The 20,271-nt window shown below is 41.2% G+C and overlaps 1 protein-coding gene across 1 annotated transcript; it reads right to left on the reverse strand.

Annotated features, from left to right (window-relative positions):
* Positions 1-1,337: 1,337 nt before the first annotated feature.
* LOC122558895 (mitochondrial mRNA pseudouridine synthase RPUSD3-like) lies at positions 1,338-20,023 on the reverse strand. The gene is made up of 11 exons (XM_043707818.1): positions 19,990-20,023; positions 19,842-19,900; positions 17,354-17,485; positions 15,086-15,246; positions 12,068-12,112; positions 7,898-7,988; positions 7,062-7,169; positions 4,461-4,545; positions 3,559-3,685; positions 3,316-3,455; positions 1,338-1,842 (listed from the first exon to the last, which is right to left on the reverse strand). Exons 3-11 carry the CDS (start codon positions 17,482-17,484, stop codon positions 1,618-1,620), a joined length of 1,113 nt encoding a protein of 370 aa, XP_043563753.1. The 5' UTR covers position 17,485; positions 19,842-19,900; positions 19,990-20,023; the 3' UTR covers positions 1,338-1,617.
* Positions 20,024-20,271: the final 248 nt, after the last annotated feature.

Raw genomic sequence — 20,271 nt, forward strand, 5'->3', positions numbered from 1 at the left:
TCCAGTCATCCAGCATTCCCTACACTTACCAGCCTTGCCCTTCACCCTAACAGAACATACTGTCTCAGGACTCTCATCTCATTTTTGAAGGCTTTCCATTTTCCAGCCATCCCTTTATCTGTGAATATCTGCCCCCAATCAACTTTTGAAAGTTCTTGCCTAATTGGCCTTCCTCCAGTTTAGAACTTCAACTTTAGATCCACCATTATTTTAAAAGTAATAGAATTGTTTAATAATTTCACAATCTTCATGAGCAATTAATACTCTAGGAGCTTATAGTAACTTATAAACTTAGTAACCATCACAGAAATCCATGACACATTCAATGGTAACCATGACCTGCCAGTGTCCAAGTACGACAGGTTAAGAATTCATTTCTTGACAGATTCGTAGAATAGCGTTGTCCAGAAGGAGATGATTCCGCTCATTGAGTCTGTCAGCTTTCAAACAGCAATTCAGTCGGTACCACACTCCTGTTCTTTCCCCACATCCCTGTTTTCAAATTTCAAATATTATCTAATTCATTTATGAAATGAACTATTGAATCTGCTTTCACCAAGATTGTCTTTGGCAGAGAAAACCAGGGCAATCAGCTTAAATCTATTCCTGCTGGCATTTGATTCTTCATTCACTAGAAACAGTTTTTCTTTATTTATTCTACCTAAAACCCTCAATTTTAATTTTAAATTGCATCTCTGTCAAAATGTTAGCACAATCAGTTGGGGACGATTGTCCATTTACATTTTTTACAAAAAAAACTTCAATCTGGCTACTGTCAAATGAACTCTGCCTACACTTGGACATTTTATTTGGGTATAAATGTATTTGATTTTGCTGCTCGTCGGATGCTGCCTGAATTGCTGTGCTCTTCCAGCACCACTGATCCAGAACCTTTTTACGTAAAATATGTCAACCAGGATGTGCATGATATGTGGATGCAAGGGATAAAGTGAATTGCTCCCAGACTGGAACTGAATAGGTTCTTTATCTTTAGTATTTTTCTTCAGCAGTGAGATTTACAATCCTCTGGTGTGTACCGTTCACTGGTTCAGCATCACAGTCTGGTATGCCACCATGGCCTATTGCTTTTTAATCCAGGACTTGCTGTTTTGCTGGGGTGTGGAATTAGGCCATGTCCACCATGTCATCATTATTCATCCAAGCTTGGCCAATGAGTGTCAACAGGCTCCAGGACACCACTGCATACGTGATCATGGTTTTATTTTCCCACATCAAACACAGACCCATCATAAATTTGTGGTCAACACCTAACATGAGAAACCCTGGTTGTTTTCACTTCGCTGTTTCCAAAAACATTGAGGCATGGCAAACGAAGGGTATTTCTGAACAGAGATATATTTTGGTAAATATCATAGCAAATTTATAGAGTAATTCTTGATGATAACTGTTTCCAATGCTCTATGGAATGATGCCCTTTGGACCTATCAATATTTAGGTGCATTCCTTTGTATTACCCACAAGTGAGGAAACATCCTCTGATATTACAGGTTCTGAAACAGTGCTTCTAATTGGATTTTACTACAAAATAAACTTCATGGAAGCAGTGAATTTTCTCTATCACAGAGTACTGGCATGAACTATATGGAACACATTTCTTTATTTTCTTTTCTTTACATTTGCTTCAGGAAACTCACTAACTGTTAAGCCTAAGAGATCAAGAGTCCTAAGAAAGTAAGCTGGAGGAGCAGCCACAATCAGTGTCTCTAATTTCTTAGTTTCAAATGGTGGAATTGAAAGTTTGTGTAGGTGAAGGTGAAGAGGCATTTTCCACATCTGTTTCTGGTCAAAATGCAACTTCCGCAGCAAGGATTCATCCAAGACCTAATGAGTTAAGCAAAATGTCACCATAGTTTCAAACCCTACTGGTATCAGGACACACATACGAGACTAAATCCACTTATAGAGTTATAGAGATGTACAGCATGGAAACAGACCCTTCAGTCCAACCCAATCTAGTCCCACCTGCCAGCAACCGGCCCATACCCCTCCAAACCCTCAATATTCATATATCCATCCAAATGCCTCTTAAATGTTGAAATTGTACCAGCCTCCACCACTTCCTCTGGCAGCTCATTCCGTATTCGTACCACCCGCTGCGTGAAAGAGTTGCCCCTTAGGTCTCTTTTATATCTTTCCCCTCTCACCCTAAACCTATGTCCTCTAGTTCTGGACTCCCCGACCCCAGGGAAAAGACTTTGGCTATTATCTTATCCATGCCCCTCGAAATTTTGTAGACCTTTATAAGGTCACCCCTCAGCCTCCGACGCTCCAGGGAAAACAGCCCCAGCCTGTTCAGCCTCTCCCTATAGCTCAAATCCTCCAACCCTGGCAACATCCTTGTAAATCTTTCTGAACTCCATATGTTGAAAAGTTAAATGCATAATATATCTTGAACAGCTGCCTCACAGTGCCAGGCACCTGGGTTCAATTCCCACCTCAGGCGACTCTCTGTGTGGAGTTTGCACATTTTCCCCATGTCTGCGTGGGTTTCCTCCGGGTGCTCTGGTTTCCTCCCACAATCCAAAAATGTGCAGGTAAGGTGAATTGGCCTTGCTAAATTGCCCATAGTGTTACTTGAAGGGGTAAATGTAGGGGAATGAGTCTGGGTGGGTTGCGCTTCGGCGGGTCGGTGTGGACTTGTTGGGCCGAAGGGCCTGTTTCGACACTGTAAGTAATCTAATCTAATCTAATCTAAATCTGGAAATATGCGGATGTTAGCATGAATCAACGATTACCTGTGAGGCTGAAGCAATATCTGATGAGCTCATTTAATAGTGAGATTTGCAAAGAAATAAGACGAATGGTAATAGATTTTAAGATGACATGGACAAACTAGTGAAATGAACAAAAACATGCAAGTAAAATGAAGAAGTGTGAAGTAAAACATTTTCATGCGAAGAACACGGAGCTGCAACGTGAACTAAATTTATTTAAAGGAACAAACAGGTTCAATGAGTTCCAGAACATAGGGGCTCAGGCAGCTAAGGAGAAAGTGGAATGAGGTGCCAGAGATAATCATGGAGCAGTTAAAATCACAGTGCTCGTGAGGGCTAAATTAGAAGAGTAATGATATTTTCTACTGCAGTAGGGTGACAGGAAACCACAAAGACAGGGAGGGTTGTCGCATGGAAGGCTTTAAAAACAAGCATGAGAACTCTCAAATCCCTCACACACAGATTCTTCCCCAACTGCTAATAACACCTCAGCTAGTAATACCCACTTCACTCCTGCTCACCCTTAACAAGATCCAATCCTCTTTCAGCATGCCATTCTTATAATGATACTCTAATTTACCTGAATTCGAGGAATTGCTAATTCCACTGGGAGACAGAAGGGAATTCCCAGAACCTTCCCCAGCCTGGAAGAATACACATGATCCCCAAGAACCGCAGAGAGTTTGACAGTGAGGTGGACCTGTAACACACTTTCAAAGGCTGATGCGGGAGGAAAGTGAACAAACATTGGAAAATTGTAAATCTCGGATACAACCAGCCGACAGTAGTTTAATTAAAGAAAACCCAGACTACATTAACTCACTTGTGAGAGGTTGAAGCTGTACTAATGCACAGCCATTTGCAGTATCGAGAACCTTATACCTTGTAACAGCCTTCTTTGCTTCCTTCCGCTGAAAGTTTCCAGGTGTGGGATGAAACACTGGAACCACCTATATTAGCGTAACAAAACACGATAAAAGTAAAATCATTGTAAGCTTTAAAGGCCCAGGCAGGCAGTAAATATACAGATCTGATCCATATTTACCTCACCACGCGACTATCTGGAATATGTCATTCTCATTATTTCTAAAACCTAGAAATGTAGTCTGCATTATCAAAGGCAAAAGGGCATTAATTTGCTCCCTTTCTATTTTTCTCAGCCTCCCTCCACAGAAGAATCAGTAATCAAATGACCATTTCAAATGCTGATATTCTGTTAAGATTAGCAGTAAGAAATTTGTGGTTTAGATTTTTGTCCCTCTTCCTAGGGAACTTTCTCAACACTTAACTCACCTTCAACAGCACAGCCAACATTAGGATCTCCTAATAGACAGTCATACGAGGGAATCCACACATTGTGCATGAACAACACCCAGAACCTCGATTATCCAAATGAGACAGGCGGGGAGTATTTTGTTCAGATAATTGTTTGTTTGGATAACCGGAAACAAGCGGTAATTTGAGTGCAGGTTATCTGAATATTTCTTGGTTATCTGGCAATGCACGCCATAATGCCGTTTAATTGATAACTGAATGCTGAGTTGCCTAATGCCATTTTTAAAGGGACCTTGAGATCTTGGTCAGACAATCTGAAATTTGGATAATTGATGTTCAGATAATCGAGGTTCTACTGAACCTGTTTTGGTTTTCCAATTAATTGTCACTAACCATCATGCTTATTCTGATGGAGAAAGTGGAAGGAGATGCGTCAAATAGAACAATTACCAGCTCATGCTCGCCAATGTTCTGCTTTGTCAGAGCCACACTGATTTCTCCCTCTGCAGGTTCTGGGATGCCCACTGTCACAGCACTGTTACAGAAAAAAATATATAATAAATTCAAGAAATCAGAAGGAGATATGCACAGATCCCTGGAGTGATACAGTATGATTCACACCACATTCGTGTGTCATAAATTTATAATTTAAATCATTGAACCTGACACTGTAAGATAGAATAAATGTGTACACAAATACAGTAAAAAATAAACAATCAAAGAACTTTAGCAATTATTGACTTATTACACCTTCAGGGCATCTTCAAATAATGTTCATCCAGTGAAATACTTCTTAAATACTGTTGTTATGCAAGCAAGTTAAAAGATGCCAGAAATAACTGTGTTGAAAGCTAAGAAATAGAAGAAGATTAATTCATTCTTCCAGCTCCACTGTCACCTCATTTTCATAACAATGTTTTCTATTCTGCATTCCAGTCACTGATGAACATCCTCCTACTCTGCCTCCTGGGCATTCTCAAAGTTTTGCAATACCTCTTTGCTACATTCTAACATCTCCCCTGCTGCACGCCCAATCACCCTTATACATATCCACCCACAGTCATACCCTGCCATCACCCCTCAGCAACACTTGTACATCTGTTGCGTCATACAGCTGGCAGCAGGCCACCACATCAGCATTTATATATTTAAGACACAGATTTTTGAAAAAGAATAAAACTATCTTTGAAACAAAACAAAGTTGCGTTTGAAAGCGTAGCAAAAGTCCTTTAAATAGTTTCAATCAAGCCCATTTTAGATAAATGCGAGGTGCTGCATTTTGGGAAAGCAAATCTTAACAGGACTTATACACTTAATGGTAAGGGTCGAGAGTGTGATGCCGGAAAAGCACAGCAGGTCAGGCAGCATCTGAGAAGCAGGAGAGTCGATGTTTCAGGCAAAAGCTCTTCATCAGGAATTTTTCTACACCATATCCACACACTTAAATGCTTTTTCTATACCTTGTCAGACATCAAAAACTGTAAGTACAACAAACTTTTATGTTCCAACCTCAATGATTGGGAGTTTCACACACTTATTGGTAAGGTCCTGGGGGTGTTGCTGAACAAAGAGACCTTGGAGTGCAGTTCATAACTCTTTGAAAGTAGAGTCGCAGGTAGATAGGATAGTGAACGTGGTGTTTGGTATGCTTTCCTTTAGTGGTCAGAGTACTGAGTACAGGAGTTGGGGGGTCATGTTGCGGCTGTACAAGATATTGGTTAGGCCACTTTTGGAATAGTGTGTGCAAATCTGGTCTCCCTCCTATAGGAAGGATGTTGTGAAACTTGAAAGAGTTCCGAAAAGATTTACAAGGATGTTGCTAGGGTTGGAGGATTTGAGCTATAGGAAGAGGTTGAATAAGCTAGGGCTGTTTTCCCTGGAGGATCAGAGGCTGAGGGATGACCTTATAGAGGTTTATAAACACATGAGGGGCATGGAGGGGGTAAATAGACAAGGTCTTTTCCCTGGGGTGATGGAGACCAGAACTAGAAGGCATAGGTTTAGGGTGAGAGGGGAAAGATATAAAAGAGACCTAAGGGGCAACGTTTTCATGCAGAGGGTGGTGTGTGTGTGGAATGAGCTGCAAGAGGAAGTGGTGGAGGCTAGTACAATTGCAACATTTAAAAGGTACCTGGATGGGAATATGAATAGGAAGGGTTTGGAGAGATATGGGCCAGGTGCTGGCAGGTGGGACTAGATTGGGTTGGGATATCTGGTTGGCATAGACGAGTTGGACCAAAGGGTCTGTTTCCGAACTGTACATCTCTATGACTTGTCTGCAGCAATATTCCTAAATCAAATTCAGTTGGCGACTGCGCTGTGCTCCCTAATATTCAGTTTGCACAACCCTGTCCTCATTGATAATCAGCCACTGTCAAGCCTGTTGTGCCCTGAGCTCATTAATAGTCAAAGAATAGCTGTCCAGTTACTCACAGAGCTCAGTAATGTTTAGTCACTAACAGCTGCAATACTGGTACCGAAGCATTACAAAACTCAGGTGAAAATTCAAGATAAAGTCTGTGCATTATGCTCATTTTTGGGTATATCTATATGCCAACTCATTTTTTTTTAAATTGAGTAGTTGAAAGGTAATAGATTCCCTAGATTAGATTCCCTACAGTCTGGAAACAGGCTCTTTGGCCCAACAAGTTCTCACCAAACCTCCGAAGAGCAACCGATCCAGACCCATTCCCCTACATTTACCCCTGACTAATGCACCTAACACCATGGGCAATTTATCATGGCCAATTTACCTAACTTGCACATCGTTGGGCTGTGGGAGGAAACCAGAGCACCCGGAGGAAATCCACGCAGACACGGGGAGAGTGTGCAAACCCCACACAGACAGTTGTCCGAGGTGGGAATTGAACCCGGATCCCTGGCGCTGTGAGGCAACACTGCTAACCACTGAACCACCGTGCCACCCCAAATATGTTTCTATTAAACGGTTATTGGAGAAATTGTTTATTTAATGAATAAGAATCCCAAGTTAGCACATGTAAATTTCTATCACTTAGTTACTTCAGTGTTGTATAATAATTCAAACATTACCAATAACTGGTGAGTGCCTCCTTCCTTCTCCGAGCTTGGATGAAGGCATTCTCAATGTACTTGGTAGTTTGGTGACAGGTGGAAAGCAGAACCAAGCCAGAATGGTCCCTGTGAAGAAACAGCACAATCAACAATGGTTTAGAGGGCATTATCAGTCACACGATGACTTACTCACATGTTTGCATATACAGATTACATAGCTGTACTATATGTGAGATTCCTATTAGTGACAGCTTTACACTTATGTGTTGATAGTGATAGTGCTCTAAATGTAAGAACTGATAATACTTTGAATTATGAGAACTGTCTGGAGTTACGTGTCTACATTTGTATTGTAAAGGTGGACTTGAAGCTAACCCCTTGATTATCACTGACATCTCTCTATGCATGCTGTTGTAAATCAGTATTTATCACATCACTACACTAGCAATTGCCTTACTCCCCTAATTATAGCTAGGCTCGGCTGTAATGCACTCTGCTTTCCCTAGAAATCCAGTGCTACTTCCAGCAAGCCACTTAGGTATGGTACATGTATCAAACCTACTCCATCACACAAGGAGTCCAGCTCCACGTTTATCTGAGTCACTCTAGCCTATATTGTGGTCATATGTGTATCTATGCATGTACTCTGATTCTATTTGTGGGCTTGCATTACTCCAACGTGCATTTAATCCTGTAATTATACCGTTGTGGCGTAAATACTTCCTGCACAAAAATCAAATCCATCATGCTTTGTTCCTAGATGTTACTCCAAATTACATTCAGATCCAGTTTACAGTCCCAGTCTCTCAGCTTGTACTGAAGAACTGGCAGATTCCAACAGTTAAATCATTTACCTGTTACTTGCTTTTACAATATGGAGTTCTTTGGAAAGATGCAGTCGCTGTTGAAGTTCTGGAAGCAGTGAGGTAAAGGAGAGTTCCTTACCTGTTAAGGATAACAGAAAAAATGTTTTGTATTTTCAGAGCAACAATTCTCATTCAGTCAGCAGTAATCAAGCTGCTTTTGCAGGCTGGTTGGAATTGGTACGGCGCTAATATCTCATCATCCATCTCTGGTCCAGTTCTTCTCTTTCTACCCTGACTATTTATTCCTTTACGGAAATGGGGGAACTCACTGAGCCAAAGGTACAAGTTTGACTGTCAGGATTCACAATGTCTATAATTACAAACTGAAAGAAATTCAAGAGGTTTCTCTATGGTGCCCTTAAGGAGAGGTGATGTAGATCCCAGTTTTTGTGCCTATCCTGGGAGTGAGAGGATGGTCTGATTCCAGTTTACATGCATGTGGTGAAAGGGTTAAAATTGTGTCCCAATACATGTGTGAATCTAACCGAAAATGGAAGGTGTCGCTTGGTCCCGTGTGAATCTTGTTATACACCTTCCCGTGTGAATAACCAGAACGGAATGTGTTTTTTAGCCTTGCTCTGCTCTAACCGAAAATGGAAGGTGTCGCTTAGTCCCGTGTGAATCTTGTTATACACCTTCCCGTGTGAATCTTCTTATTTGTATGTAACCAGAATGGAATGTGTTTTTTAGCCTTGCTCTGCTGTTCACATGAATGTTTATATCTGGAAAAGGGTATATCAGCTGGAGAAGTCTCCAGTTCGGTAGAGTCTGCTCCGGGGTTACGTTTAACCGCCGAGCGTGGGTTGTTGGCAACCGCTCTACGAGAACTGACGGCTCCCAGTTTTGGTAACATGTAGAGTGAGTATAAGCCAGACCCGTTGTAAGTACGAGACTGGTTGTGGGGACACTGCGGGGAATAAAACACTTATATTCTAGCAGACTCGCCTCTTGGCTGTTTGTTCTGTGTCAGACTACTTTCCTGCGAGCCTGGTCCTTGACCTTGAGAATTTTTTAAAACAATGCAGTACCTCTTCAACAGAATTCTGACTGTTCCAATTTCTTTAGGGATCCAATCAGAAAAGCCTTCTGAATTTTCTACACAGAGGATTCCAGTTCTTTTCAAAACAGAAGCTAAAATTACACTTCTTTTCCAAGTAATTGTCATTGTATTTATGTATTCACAAAATTTCATTGAGCTTTTAATAAAATTTGTGATGTTTTGAGCAACTGAAATACTGAACTACTGATGTGAATAATCATCCAATCAAACTAGTGAACCAAATGTAAAACATGAAAAAAAGAACATAATCTGGATATTTTGGCTCAAAATGGCATTTCTGTAGTAGCACAGACGTGTGCTGTGTGCAATATCACTGCGTACTGATCGTCTGTTTGAAGTAACAAAAAAGATTGTGGGTCATAGCAAGCCGAGGGAAGGCAGCTAGCAATGATGTGCTCGAAAATAATGTGGTATTTCAAATATGTCTTTGCTACTCGTCAATTTCTCCTTCCTCTTTCTCCTGAAGGCATAAATGTCATTCCATGGTACCTTCAGTAATGCTTTCACCATAACGAAGGAACTCAGGAAATGTATCACGGAAAAAAAAGAGAGCCTATAAAGTGGCCAAGAGCACTGGAAAATCAGAAGATTGTTAAGGCTACAAAAACAAACTGAGGATAACAAAGCGAGAAAGGATCAAATATGAAGGTAAGCTAGCCAGTAATATTAGAAATGATAGTAAAAGTTTCTTTCAATACATGAGAAACAAATGAGAGGCAAAAGTAGAGATTGGGCCACTCCAAATTGATGCAAAAAGGCTAGTGATGGGAGGTAAGGAAATAGCTGAAGAACTTAATAAGTACTTTGTGTCAGTCTTCACAGTGGAAGACGTGAGTAATATCCCAACAATTAATGAGAGTCAGGGGGCAGAGTTGACTATGGTAAAGCAGAAAGTACTTGATAAGCTAAAAGATATAAAAACTGATAAATCTCCTAACCCAGATAGGTTACATCCTAGAGTTCTGAGGGAGGTGGCTGAAGAAATAGTGGAGGCTTTGGTTGTAATCTTTCAAAAGTCACTGGAGTCAGGGAAAGTCCCAGGTGACTGGAGAATTGCTGTTGTAATCCCATTGTTCAAAAAAGGATCAAGACAAACGATGGAAAATTATAAGCCAATTAGCCTAACCTCAGTTGTAGGTAAAGTTCTAGAATCCATCATTAAGGATGGGATTTCTAAGTTCTTGGAAGTGCAGGGTCGAATTAGAACAAGTCAACATGGATTTAGTAAGGGAAGGTAGTGCCTGACAAACCTGTTAGAATTCTTTGAAGAGGTAACAAGTAGGTTAGATCAGGGAAACCCTGTGGATGTTATTTACCTAGACTTCCAAAAGGCCTTTGATAAGGTGCCTCATGGGAGGCTGCTGAGTAAGGTGAGGGCCCATGGTGTTCGAGGTGAGCTACTGGCATGGATTGAGGATTGGCTGACAGATGGCAGAGAGTTGGGATAAAATGTTCTTTTTTGGAATGGCAGCTGGTGACAAGTGGTGTCCCGCAGGGTTCAGTGTTGGGGCCCCAGCTGTTCTCTTTATATATTAATGATGTAGATGAAGAGACTGAGGGCATTCTGGTGAAGTTTACTGATGATGTGAAGTTAGGTGGTCAGGCAGGTAGTTCTGAGGAAGTGGGGAGGCTACAGAAAGATTTAGACAGTTTAGAAGAATGGTCTAAAAAAATGGCTGATGAAATTCAGTGTGAGCAAATGCGAGGTCTTGCACTTTGGAAATAAGAACACTGGCAAGGGCTGTTTTATAAATTGTGAGAAAATTCATAAAGCCAAAGTACAAAGGGATCTGGGAGTGCTAGTACAGGATTCTCTAAAAGCTGACTTGCAGGTTGAGTCCGTGGTTAAGAAAGCAAATGTAATGTTGTCATTTATTTCAAGAGGATTGGAATGTAAAAGCAGTGATGTGCTTCTGAGACTTTATAAAGCTCTAGTTAGGCCCCATTTAGATTATGGTGTCCAGTTTTGGGCCCCACACCTCAGGAAGGACATACTGGTGCTGGAGCTGTCCAGCAGAGATTCACAAGGATGCTCCCTAGAATGGTTGGCCTAACATATGATGAATAGCTGAGGATCCTGGGATTGTATTCGTTAGAGTTCAGAAGGTTGAGGGGGAGATATAATAGAAACTTACAAGATAATACATGGCTTAGAAAAGGTGGATGCTGAGAGATTGTTTCCATCAGGCAGGGATACTAGGACTCGTAGGTATAGCCTTAGAAATAGAGGGGGTCAATTTAGAACAGAAATGAGGAGATATTTCTTCAGCCAGAGAGTGGTGGGCCATGGAGCGCAGTGGAGGCAGGGACGTTGAATGTCTTCAAGGCAGAGATTGATAAATTCTTAATCTTGTAAGGAATTAAGGGATACGGGGAAAGTGTGGATAAGTGGCGTTGATATGCCCATCAGCCATGATTGAATGGCAGAGAGGACTCGATGGGCCAAATGGCCTTACTTCCACTCCTATTTCTCATGGTCACATGTTTATTATTCATGTGTGACAGTGAGTGTTAAACGAAAGACTCACTGCTGAGGCTCTCCCTGTGCTTACCAAATGAATGAACATATACATTTTACATGTGTCAGTCTAGTTGAACTTACCCCTCTATCATTGTCTCTGTTGGCTAACATGGACCACTGACTCAGCGAACAATGCTACATGATTTTCATCAACTATTTGAACAGGCACTGAGCAGTCTAATCATTCAAACTTGCACGCTATCACACAGTAAGCATCCATTTCTGAACACTAATTATGTTGCCACTTTGCCACATAATGCTCAACTAAGAGGAAAGCTAAATAGATGTTTCCATGAATTCACCAAAGTCATTCTGGAACCAGCCACCAAAGCTGCATTAGAAAAGTTTGATGAAAGTTAAGACTCAACCCAGTTCTTCCTTCCTCCACAACAAAGCACTGAGCCTCTATTTAGTGCCACTGTATGACAACAATTTTGAAATTACTGTAAAGTTAAGAGTAGATCTGAAAACATATCTTGCAACTTTCTGAATGAATTGTGCCACCACACTGGAGTGTAATTCTTAATTAAATAATGATTTGAGAAACGTGACAATTCATGAAAATGCACACCATTACCTGTGATGGGAAGTCCTGCTGGTTTATTGATACCAATCAAAGGATCTGGTAAAGAAGTTAAAAGAGGTTAGAAACCAATTTACTCTTAGAAAACAATTTATTCTGTCAATACATTCAGAGAAATGTTATAAGCCAGGGCTCTGCATGCAGTGATACAGAAACCATTGCTTTCATTGCTTAACAAATCTGTTCACATGGATTTGAAACATTGATCTGAAATTGGTTGAAGTGTGTTATAACAGTCATTAAGACTGCAAACTCTAAATGTTAATATGTCCCAAGTTCCTTAAAATGTGCCATATGACCAACAAAATGTACATCAAACCAACATTTCACCCAGGTGGTCTGGAACAGTGAAATCTCTTCAGTATTGACTAGTGTTAATTTTAATGTGACATTTCAACACTGCAAAGACAAATATTCATCACACAAAAATATACTATATGATTAACCCTTATTTCATATTGCCTATGTTCATAAGCTTAAGTTTTCCGGCGCTTAAGGAATCGGGTGGTAAATGTTTCCATACTGCACTTTAACTGCGGGGGTTCAAACGAGTCCTTCCAATCTCAGCAGTTTTTTTTATTTTTTGATTTATTCATGTCATGCGGATGTTGTTAGCGAGACCAGCAATCAATGCCCATCCCTGATTGCCCTTGAGGATGTAGTGGTAAGCTACTTTCTTGAACTGCCACCTTTTTCTTGAACTACCACATTGCTGTCAGGTAACATGTTCCACGACTTTGACACAGAAACATTAAATCAATTGTGAGATGAATTCAAAATCGGTAGTGTTAGACTTGGATGGCAACTTGCAAGTGCTGGTGTTCTTATACATCAGCCAGTTTTGTCCTGTTCAAATAGAAGTTGTCACAAGAATTGGAGGTGCTTTCAAAGAAACCGCAGTCAGCTAGTTCAGTGCAACTTTTAGATGATACACACTGCGTGCCAGTGGTGGAGGGAGTGAATATTTAAGACAGTGGATAGGGTGACAGTCAAATGGATTACTTTGATGTGGAAGCTTTCGAAGGAGTTGCACAAATCCAGGCAAGTGGAGAGTATTCCAACCAACTCCTAATTTGTGCCTTCTAAGTGATGGAAAGGCATTGATGAGTCAGGAAATTATTTACACAGTATAGAATATCTGCCTTCTAAACTGCCATTGTGACACAGTAGTCCATGAAGATTTTGGTCAGGAAGGAAGCCAATCGGTGAGGAAGACAATCCATGACTGAGACAGGGTGAGTGAATACAGCTGGGAACTTGGTTCAAAGTGGGAATTTGGTGCACAGGTGGAAAGAGGTACTTTAAGTAAGGTTTACTGTAAGAAGTAAACTGTGCTAAATTTGGTAAATTGACTGAAAGTTATAAAATCTTAAATGGTCTTGACAAGGCAGAAAGGATGTTTATTCCTATATGTCAGTCTAGAACTAGGGGACACTAGTGGGAAACTGCATTGCACACAATTCCCAACCTAATATATCACAGCAAATTTACATATCACATCATGCACAAAGGCTGCACCGTTTCTGAAATAGGGTTCAGGGGTGGGGTGGGATGGGGAATGAGGAGGATGATCCCAGGTTCCTGCTTCCTCACCCTACTTCTCCCAGATCGCATTCCCGTCCCCTTCTCTTGGGTCCCATCCACCCCCTCTCTCCTAGATCCTATTCTTCTCTCCCTCCATCTTTTGGGACTCACCTTCCTCCACCATTTAGGGTCCCAAGTGCGAAGTTAAACTGAACCATGATTCTCGAGCACTGGTGTCAGAAAACACAGCCATTGTAAAATTAGAGGTTGCCCTTTTAGTACAGATATTAGGATAATATTTTCCTCTCAGAGGATTATGTGACTTTGGAATTGAATGTCTCAGAAACGGTGGAGGTAGGGTCATATAGAGCAGAGATAGATTTTCTTAGGAATGAGGCTTGAAGACTGTCTGGGATAGCTGGGAACGTAAAATTCAGAACAGAAATGGAAGAGCATGATGTTACTGAATGGTGGAATTGGTCTGACGAGCCAAATGGCAAAAGGAAAATTGTCCTACATTGTTACAGAGATGGAATTTAAAAGTATGGAGGTTATGCTGCAGCTGTATCAGGTGCTGGTGAGACCACACCTGGGGTGATGTGTAGAGTTTTGGTCTCTTTACTTGCAAAAAGAATGTACTGGCACTGCAGCGGTGCAGAGAAGATTTACTAGGTTGATTTCGCAGTTAAGCGGGTTGGCTTATGAGGAAATAAGAGACCTTGGAGTGCAGGTTCATAGCTCCTTGAAAGTGGAGTCGCAGGTAAATAGGATAGTGAAGAAGGCATTTGGGGCATGGAGAGGATAAATAGACAAAGTCTTTTCCCTGGGGTCGGGGAGTCCAGAACTAGAGGGCATAGGTTTAGGGAGAGAGGGGAAAGATATAAAAGAGACACAAGGGGCAACTTTTTCACGCAGAGGTTGGTACGTGTATGGAATGAGCTGCCAGAGGATATGGTGGAGGCTGGTACAATTTCAACATTTAAGAGGCATTTGGATGGGTATATGAATAGGAAGGATTTGGAGGGATATGGACCAGGTGCTGGCAGGTGGGACTAGATTGGGTTGGGATGTGTGGTCGGCATGGACAGGTTGGACCGAAGGGTCTGTTTCCATGCTGTACATCTCTATGAGTCTAGAAATGATACTGTGCAAGCTATGCAGAGATGCATATTTATTAAGACAATGCAATGGAATGTTGAATATTAATAATGCGTGCCATACGTGCTACTCCCAGCAGAAGGCACTAACACCCCAATAAAGCAATCTTCAAAGTATCTGGCCCAAGCACCCAAAAGTACTGTTAAAAGTGACTCACAACGTGGCATTTAACCACGGATCCAGAAGAGCTGAGACTACTAGGCACACCTTTGGGCACATTATTTGTCCCTAGATAAGGGTCCTAACCCATTTACAGCTGCATGGGGTGCTTCTACACCTTCTGTTTAACTTAAAGAAAATTGAGTTGACTTTAATGAAATTGACACTCACTTTCTTGGTATACCACACTGGTAGCTAGCATTTTCAAAAGGTCTTCTCTGGTCAGCTTTTCAAGCACTGGGACACCTGGATCTCGAAGGATACTAACAGCTTTGTCTTGTTTCAAACGCTGCCTGTGTTTTGGTATCTGCTTCTTGAGCTGTATATCAGAGCTAAAGAGGAAGTAGGAACATGCAATGAAAGATAAAACAATGGTCATCTTCTAGGTCCCAGGAGCAGCTATTCCTCTGGTATTCCCAGCTTAATTCTATCCATACTATTACTTTGGCTAATCCTGATTCTGCCCATCACTCTACTCACAACGCTGCCTGTACTTATTTTCATCAGCTCAAATTTACAGCATTCTCATTAGAAGAATGGCGTGTTCTTGTATCACGTTTTGGGGAAGCTGCCAAGAATGAATTCCCATCCTTGTTAAGAACCCATTTTACAACAGCAAACTTCCCATTGGCAGGTCCAACTACCCAATATCATTTGAGACAGGGTTTGAAACTTGGGTTTTGTTATTGTGAAAGTGAGGACTGCAGATGCTGGAGATCAGAGTCTAGATTAGAGTGGTGCTGGAAAAGCACAGCAGGTCAGGCAGCATCTGAGGAGCAGGAAAATCGACGTTTCGGACAAAAGCCCTTCATCAGGAATAAGGCTGGGAGAATCCGGGGGTGGGCTGCTGGAGAGAAGGTAGCTAAGAGTGCAATAGGTGGATGAAGGTGGGGTGAAAGTGATAGGTCAGAGAGGAGGATGGAGCGGATAGGTGGGAAGGAAGACTAGCTTCCCACCTATCCGCTCCACCTTCCTCTCCGACCTATCACCTTCATCCCCACCTCCATCCACCTATTGCATTCTTAGCTACCTTCTCTTTTGTCATTGTGAGATGACTATTAACCAGCATACATACCTTTCCTTTCACATTTCTATTGTTTAAAGTGACCTTTTGTGTAGATGCACTCAGAACATAGGAACATAAGAAATAGGAGCAGGAGTAGGCCATTTTGCCCATCGAGCCTGCTCTACTATTCAATAAGATCAGGCTAATCTTTTCATGGACTCAGATCCACTTGCCCGCCTGCTCACCATAACCTCAATTCCATCACTGTTCAAAATTCTATCTTTGCCTTAAAAACATTCAATGAGGTAGCCTCAACTGCTTCACTGGGCAGGGAATTCCACAGATTCACAACACTTTGCAAAAAGAGGTTTCTCTTCAACTCAGTCCTAAATCTGCTCTCCCTTAGTTTGAGGCGATGCCCCCTAGTTCTAGTTTCACCTGCCAGTAGAAACAATCTCTCTGCATCTATCTTATCTATTCCCTTTGTAATGTTATACATTTCTATAAGATCCCCCCTCATTCTTCTAAATTCCAATGTGTATAGTCCCAGTCTACTCAATCTCTCCTCACAAGCCAACCCTCTCAAATCTGGAATCAACCTAGTGAACATCCTCTGCACCCCTCCAGTGCCAGGACATCCACAAGTAAGGAGACCAAAACTGTACATAGTACTCCAGGTGTGGCCTCACCAGCACCCTGTACAGCTGCTAACTTCCCTGTTTTTAAACTCCATCCCTCTAGCAATGAAGGACAATAGTCCATTTGCCTTCTTCATTACTTGCTGCACCTGCAAAACCAACATTTTGTGATGCATGCACAAGGACACCCAGATCCCTTTGCACAGCAACAATTTTTCACTATTTAAATAACTGTCTGTTTTGCTATTATTCCTACTAAAATAGATGACTTTGTACTCGATCAACTCTTCTCCACTCACTCAACCTATCTATATTCCTCTGCAGACTGTCAGTGTCCTCTGCACTCTTTGCTCTACTACCCATCTCAGTGATTACTGTGAACTTTGACACACTACACTTGGTATTCCAATCATCTATGTAAATTGTAAGCAGTTGCAGTCCTACCAGTGATTGCCAACCAGAAAAACACCCATTTATCTCTAATCCTTGCTTTCTGTTAGTTAACCTATCTTCTATTCATGCTAATCCATTACCCATAACATCGTGTACCTGTATCTTATGCAGCTGCCTTTTGTGGTTTATTCTTATTTGCGATTCACATATATTTGTGATTCTCTAACTGTGAATATTCTCACTGAAAACCACAATCATAGTTTTGCACTGATAATACGTTAAACACCTCAGTTTGCACGTCCTATTGAAGAATGGAACTATATTCAAAATTTATTAAGTACGGACTATCCCTTGATTAATTAAAATACTTCAGTTTGGGAAACAAAACAACTTTCCCCTCACCAGGATATCATACTGGAGAAATGCGACGCTGAGTCAGTCACGAGTCTTTGTATGCAGCAACAGGAGTGTCCATGCAGGATTGCTGGCTGAGTTGAACCTCGTGTCCATATTTGTTTCCATATGTGATTCATCCTAAAACAAAACCACAACTACATCAACATCTCAAGCACAAATGAAGGCCATACGATATTCTCAGAACCTTTCTGTTGACTCACACACAAAGCTCAAATCACCCAAAGTTATGTTTCCATCGACCTTAAAAAGGAGCATGGACAAATTGGATAACTCTACCTGAAGAATCATCATGTGTACAATGGGCTGAAAAGCCTCCTTCTGTGCTGCATCATTCTGAGATTTAGCATATGACTATATTCTACGTCCAAAGTGAGAGACTGAAAAACCTATGAATTCCAATAACGTTTTTTTAAATCAAATTCCAGTATAGAGAGGTCACCATTAACTCTATAACAACTCTACAAACAAAGAGGAGCTAATAATTGTACTAAGTTTGCATCATGCCTGTTGCAATTTCAAAAGCGATTACCACCCCTATCTTGCCCAGAGCAATCAAGGAAACTCAGGGTTTCAACAACAGTCCTGATGTAAAAGTACTATTCTTTCCATGGGTTGAGTCCACAATAAAGTAATTAAAAATGAAAACATGTTCTCAAAACTCGCTAAAACATGTACTGTAATATAGGAATGGTGTACTGAATTTAGTATGAATTTATTCCTCCTTTTAATGCACTGATCTGCCAGCTCTCTGTTACCTGCTAACTTGTTTGTTGACTTTTGTTATTACATGTTTCAATATTTTAACATGATTTTTATGTACATGAATATTACTATATATTACTTACAAATAAGTTACTATGCAATTCAGCCTTTGAGCTGCGATTGCTACCCAGCTCCTAATTGCCCGTGAATGGCTTGTTGGGCCAATTCAGAGAGCATCTACACATGTCCATGAGAACAGGTATGAACATGTGCACCTATTGGGTTTTTAATGATATTGATAATTGTCCATAGCCAACACAAAGCTGAGTGAGACGTGAGTTGCAAGGAAGATGCAGAGATGCTTCAGTGTGATTTGGACAAGTTCAGTGAGTGGGCAAATAAAGTACAATGTGGATAATGTGAGGTTATCCACTTAACTCGAAAATCAGGGAGACAGATTATTATCTGAATTGTAATAGATTGGAAAGGCGGAAATACATGTCCTTGAGTGTCCTTGTACATCAGTTGCTAAAAGTAAGCATGCAGTTACAACAGGTGGTGAAGACGGTAAGTGGTATGTTGGCCTTTATCATGTGAGGACTCGAGGATGTCTTGCTGTAATTGTACAGGGCTTTGGTGAGAACACACCTGGGGTACCGTGTGCAGCTTTGGTTTCCTTATCTGTGGAAGAAAATTCTTGCTACAAGGGGAATGCCATAAAGATTTACCAGACTGATTCCTGGGATGTTAGAACTGACATATTAGGAGAGATTGGATTGATGTGGACTATTTCCACTGGAGTGAGGGGTGATCTCATCAAAACCTATACAATTCTAAGAGAAAAAGCCAGGGTAAATACAGGAAGAAGATCCCAATGACCAGGGAGTCCAAAACCAGGGATCCCAGTCGAAGGATATGGAGTAAGCCACTGAGGATGAGGAGAAATTCTTGCACCCAAAGAGTGGTGAGTCAGTGGAATTCTCTGTCACAGAAAACAATGGAGGCCAAAGTATTAAATGTTTTCAAGGAGTTATGATTCTTGGAGCTAAAGAGACCAAAGGGTATGCAGAGATAGTACAAATAAAATACTGAGTTGAATGATCAGCCATGATTATATTGAATGACACAGCAAACATGAAAGGCCAAATGGCTTACTCCTGCTCTTCTGTTTCTATGGTCACCACTGACACCATTGTTAAGATTAGCTTTCAAATCCAGATGTCTCATTGAGATTTGAACACGCGATTAATCTAGGCCTCTGAATTACTAGTCTAGAGATACTACCATCACACAACTGTCTCCTCTAGGTTTCTTTAATTGCTTACGTAGATAATTATTATCAGATCACTACTAGCAGAAAATAGATTGCTGTAATCACCAGGCTTTACATCAGCAACTTGGTTGCAATATTGACTCCTGGACTGAGGTATCACTGGATGGACCAGCATTTATTGTCCTTCTTCAATGCCCTCAAGATGCTGGTGGTGAGCTGCTTTTTTTTTCTTTTTTTTAAGTCCAGAAGGGCTCTCAGACACAACTGAATACTTTTCTTTCCCACCACCAAATCACCATGACTTTTCTTTTGTTTTTAAACTATTAACCACTACCAGTCATCATTTGTGCAGTCACTTAGAAATTTACATGCAAAGCCCATTATGGACAATGTGAACCATCAAAAGTGAGGACGGGGCTGGGAGCAGAGGTAGGAAAAGAGCTTAATCAAAATGGAGTTGGATGGGGAGACACAGTGCTGTATCCCTCACGTACTCACCTCTCTGTAAAGGCATTGAGAATATTGATAGACACTGTGTGTTCCCTCTCCAAGGACACCTGAGAATGAATGTAACAACAAATTTACAAAAGTCCAAATCTGATGATAGTGGAATCCCATGTGAAGGTAGGGCTTTGTGATGACTGACCTGTTGAATGACTGGTGCCAAGAGACTGGCAAAAGGTCACATGGAGTCACAGTCATAGAGTTTTACAGCATGGAAACAGACCCTTTGGTCCAACTTGTCCATGTCGACACATATCCTAAATTAATGTAGTTCCATTTGCCAGCATTTGATCCATATCCCTCGAAATGCTTCCTATTCATGTACCCATCCAGATGCCTTTTAAGTGTTGTAATTGTACACTTGTCCACCTCTTCCTCTGGCAAGTCATCCATAAACACAACACCCTCTGCGTGAAAACGTTAC

This window comes from Chiloscyllium plagiosum, chromosome 18 (genome assembly GCF_004010195.1).
Source record: "Chiloscyllium plagiosum isolate BGI_BamShark_2017 chromosome 18, ASM401019v2, whole genome shotgun sequence".
In the NCBI taxonomy this organism is placed as follows: Eukaryota; Metazoa; Chordata; class Chondrichthyes; order Orectolobiformes; family Hemiscylliidae; genus Chiloscyllium; species Chiloscyllium plagiosum.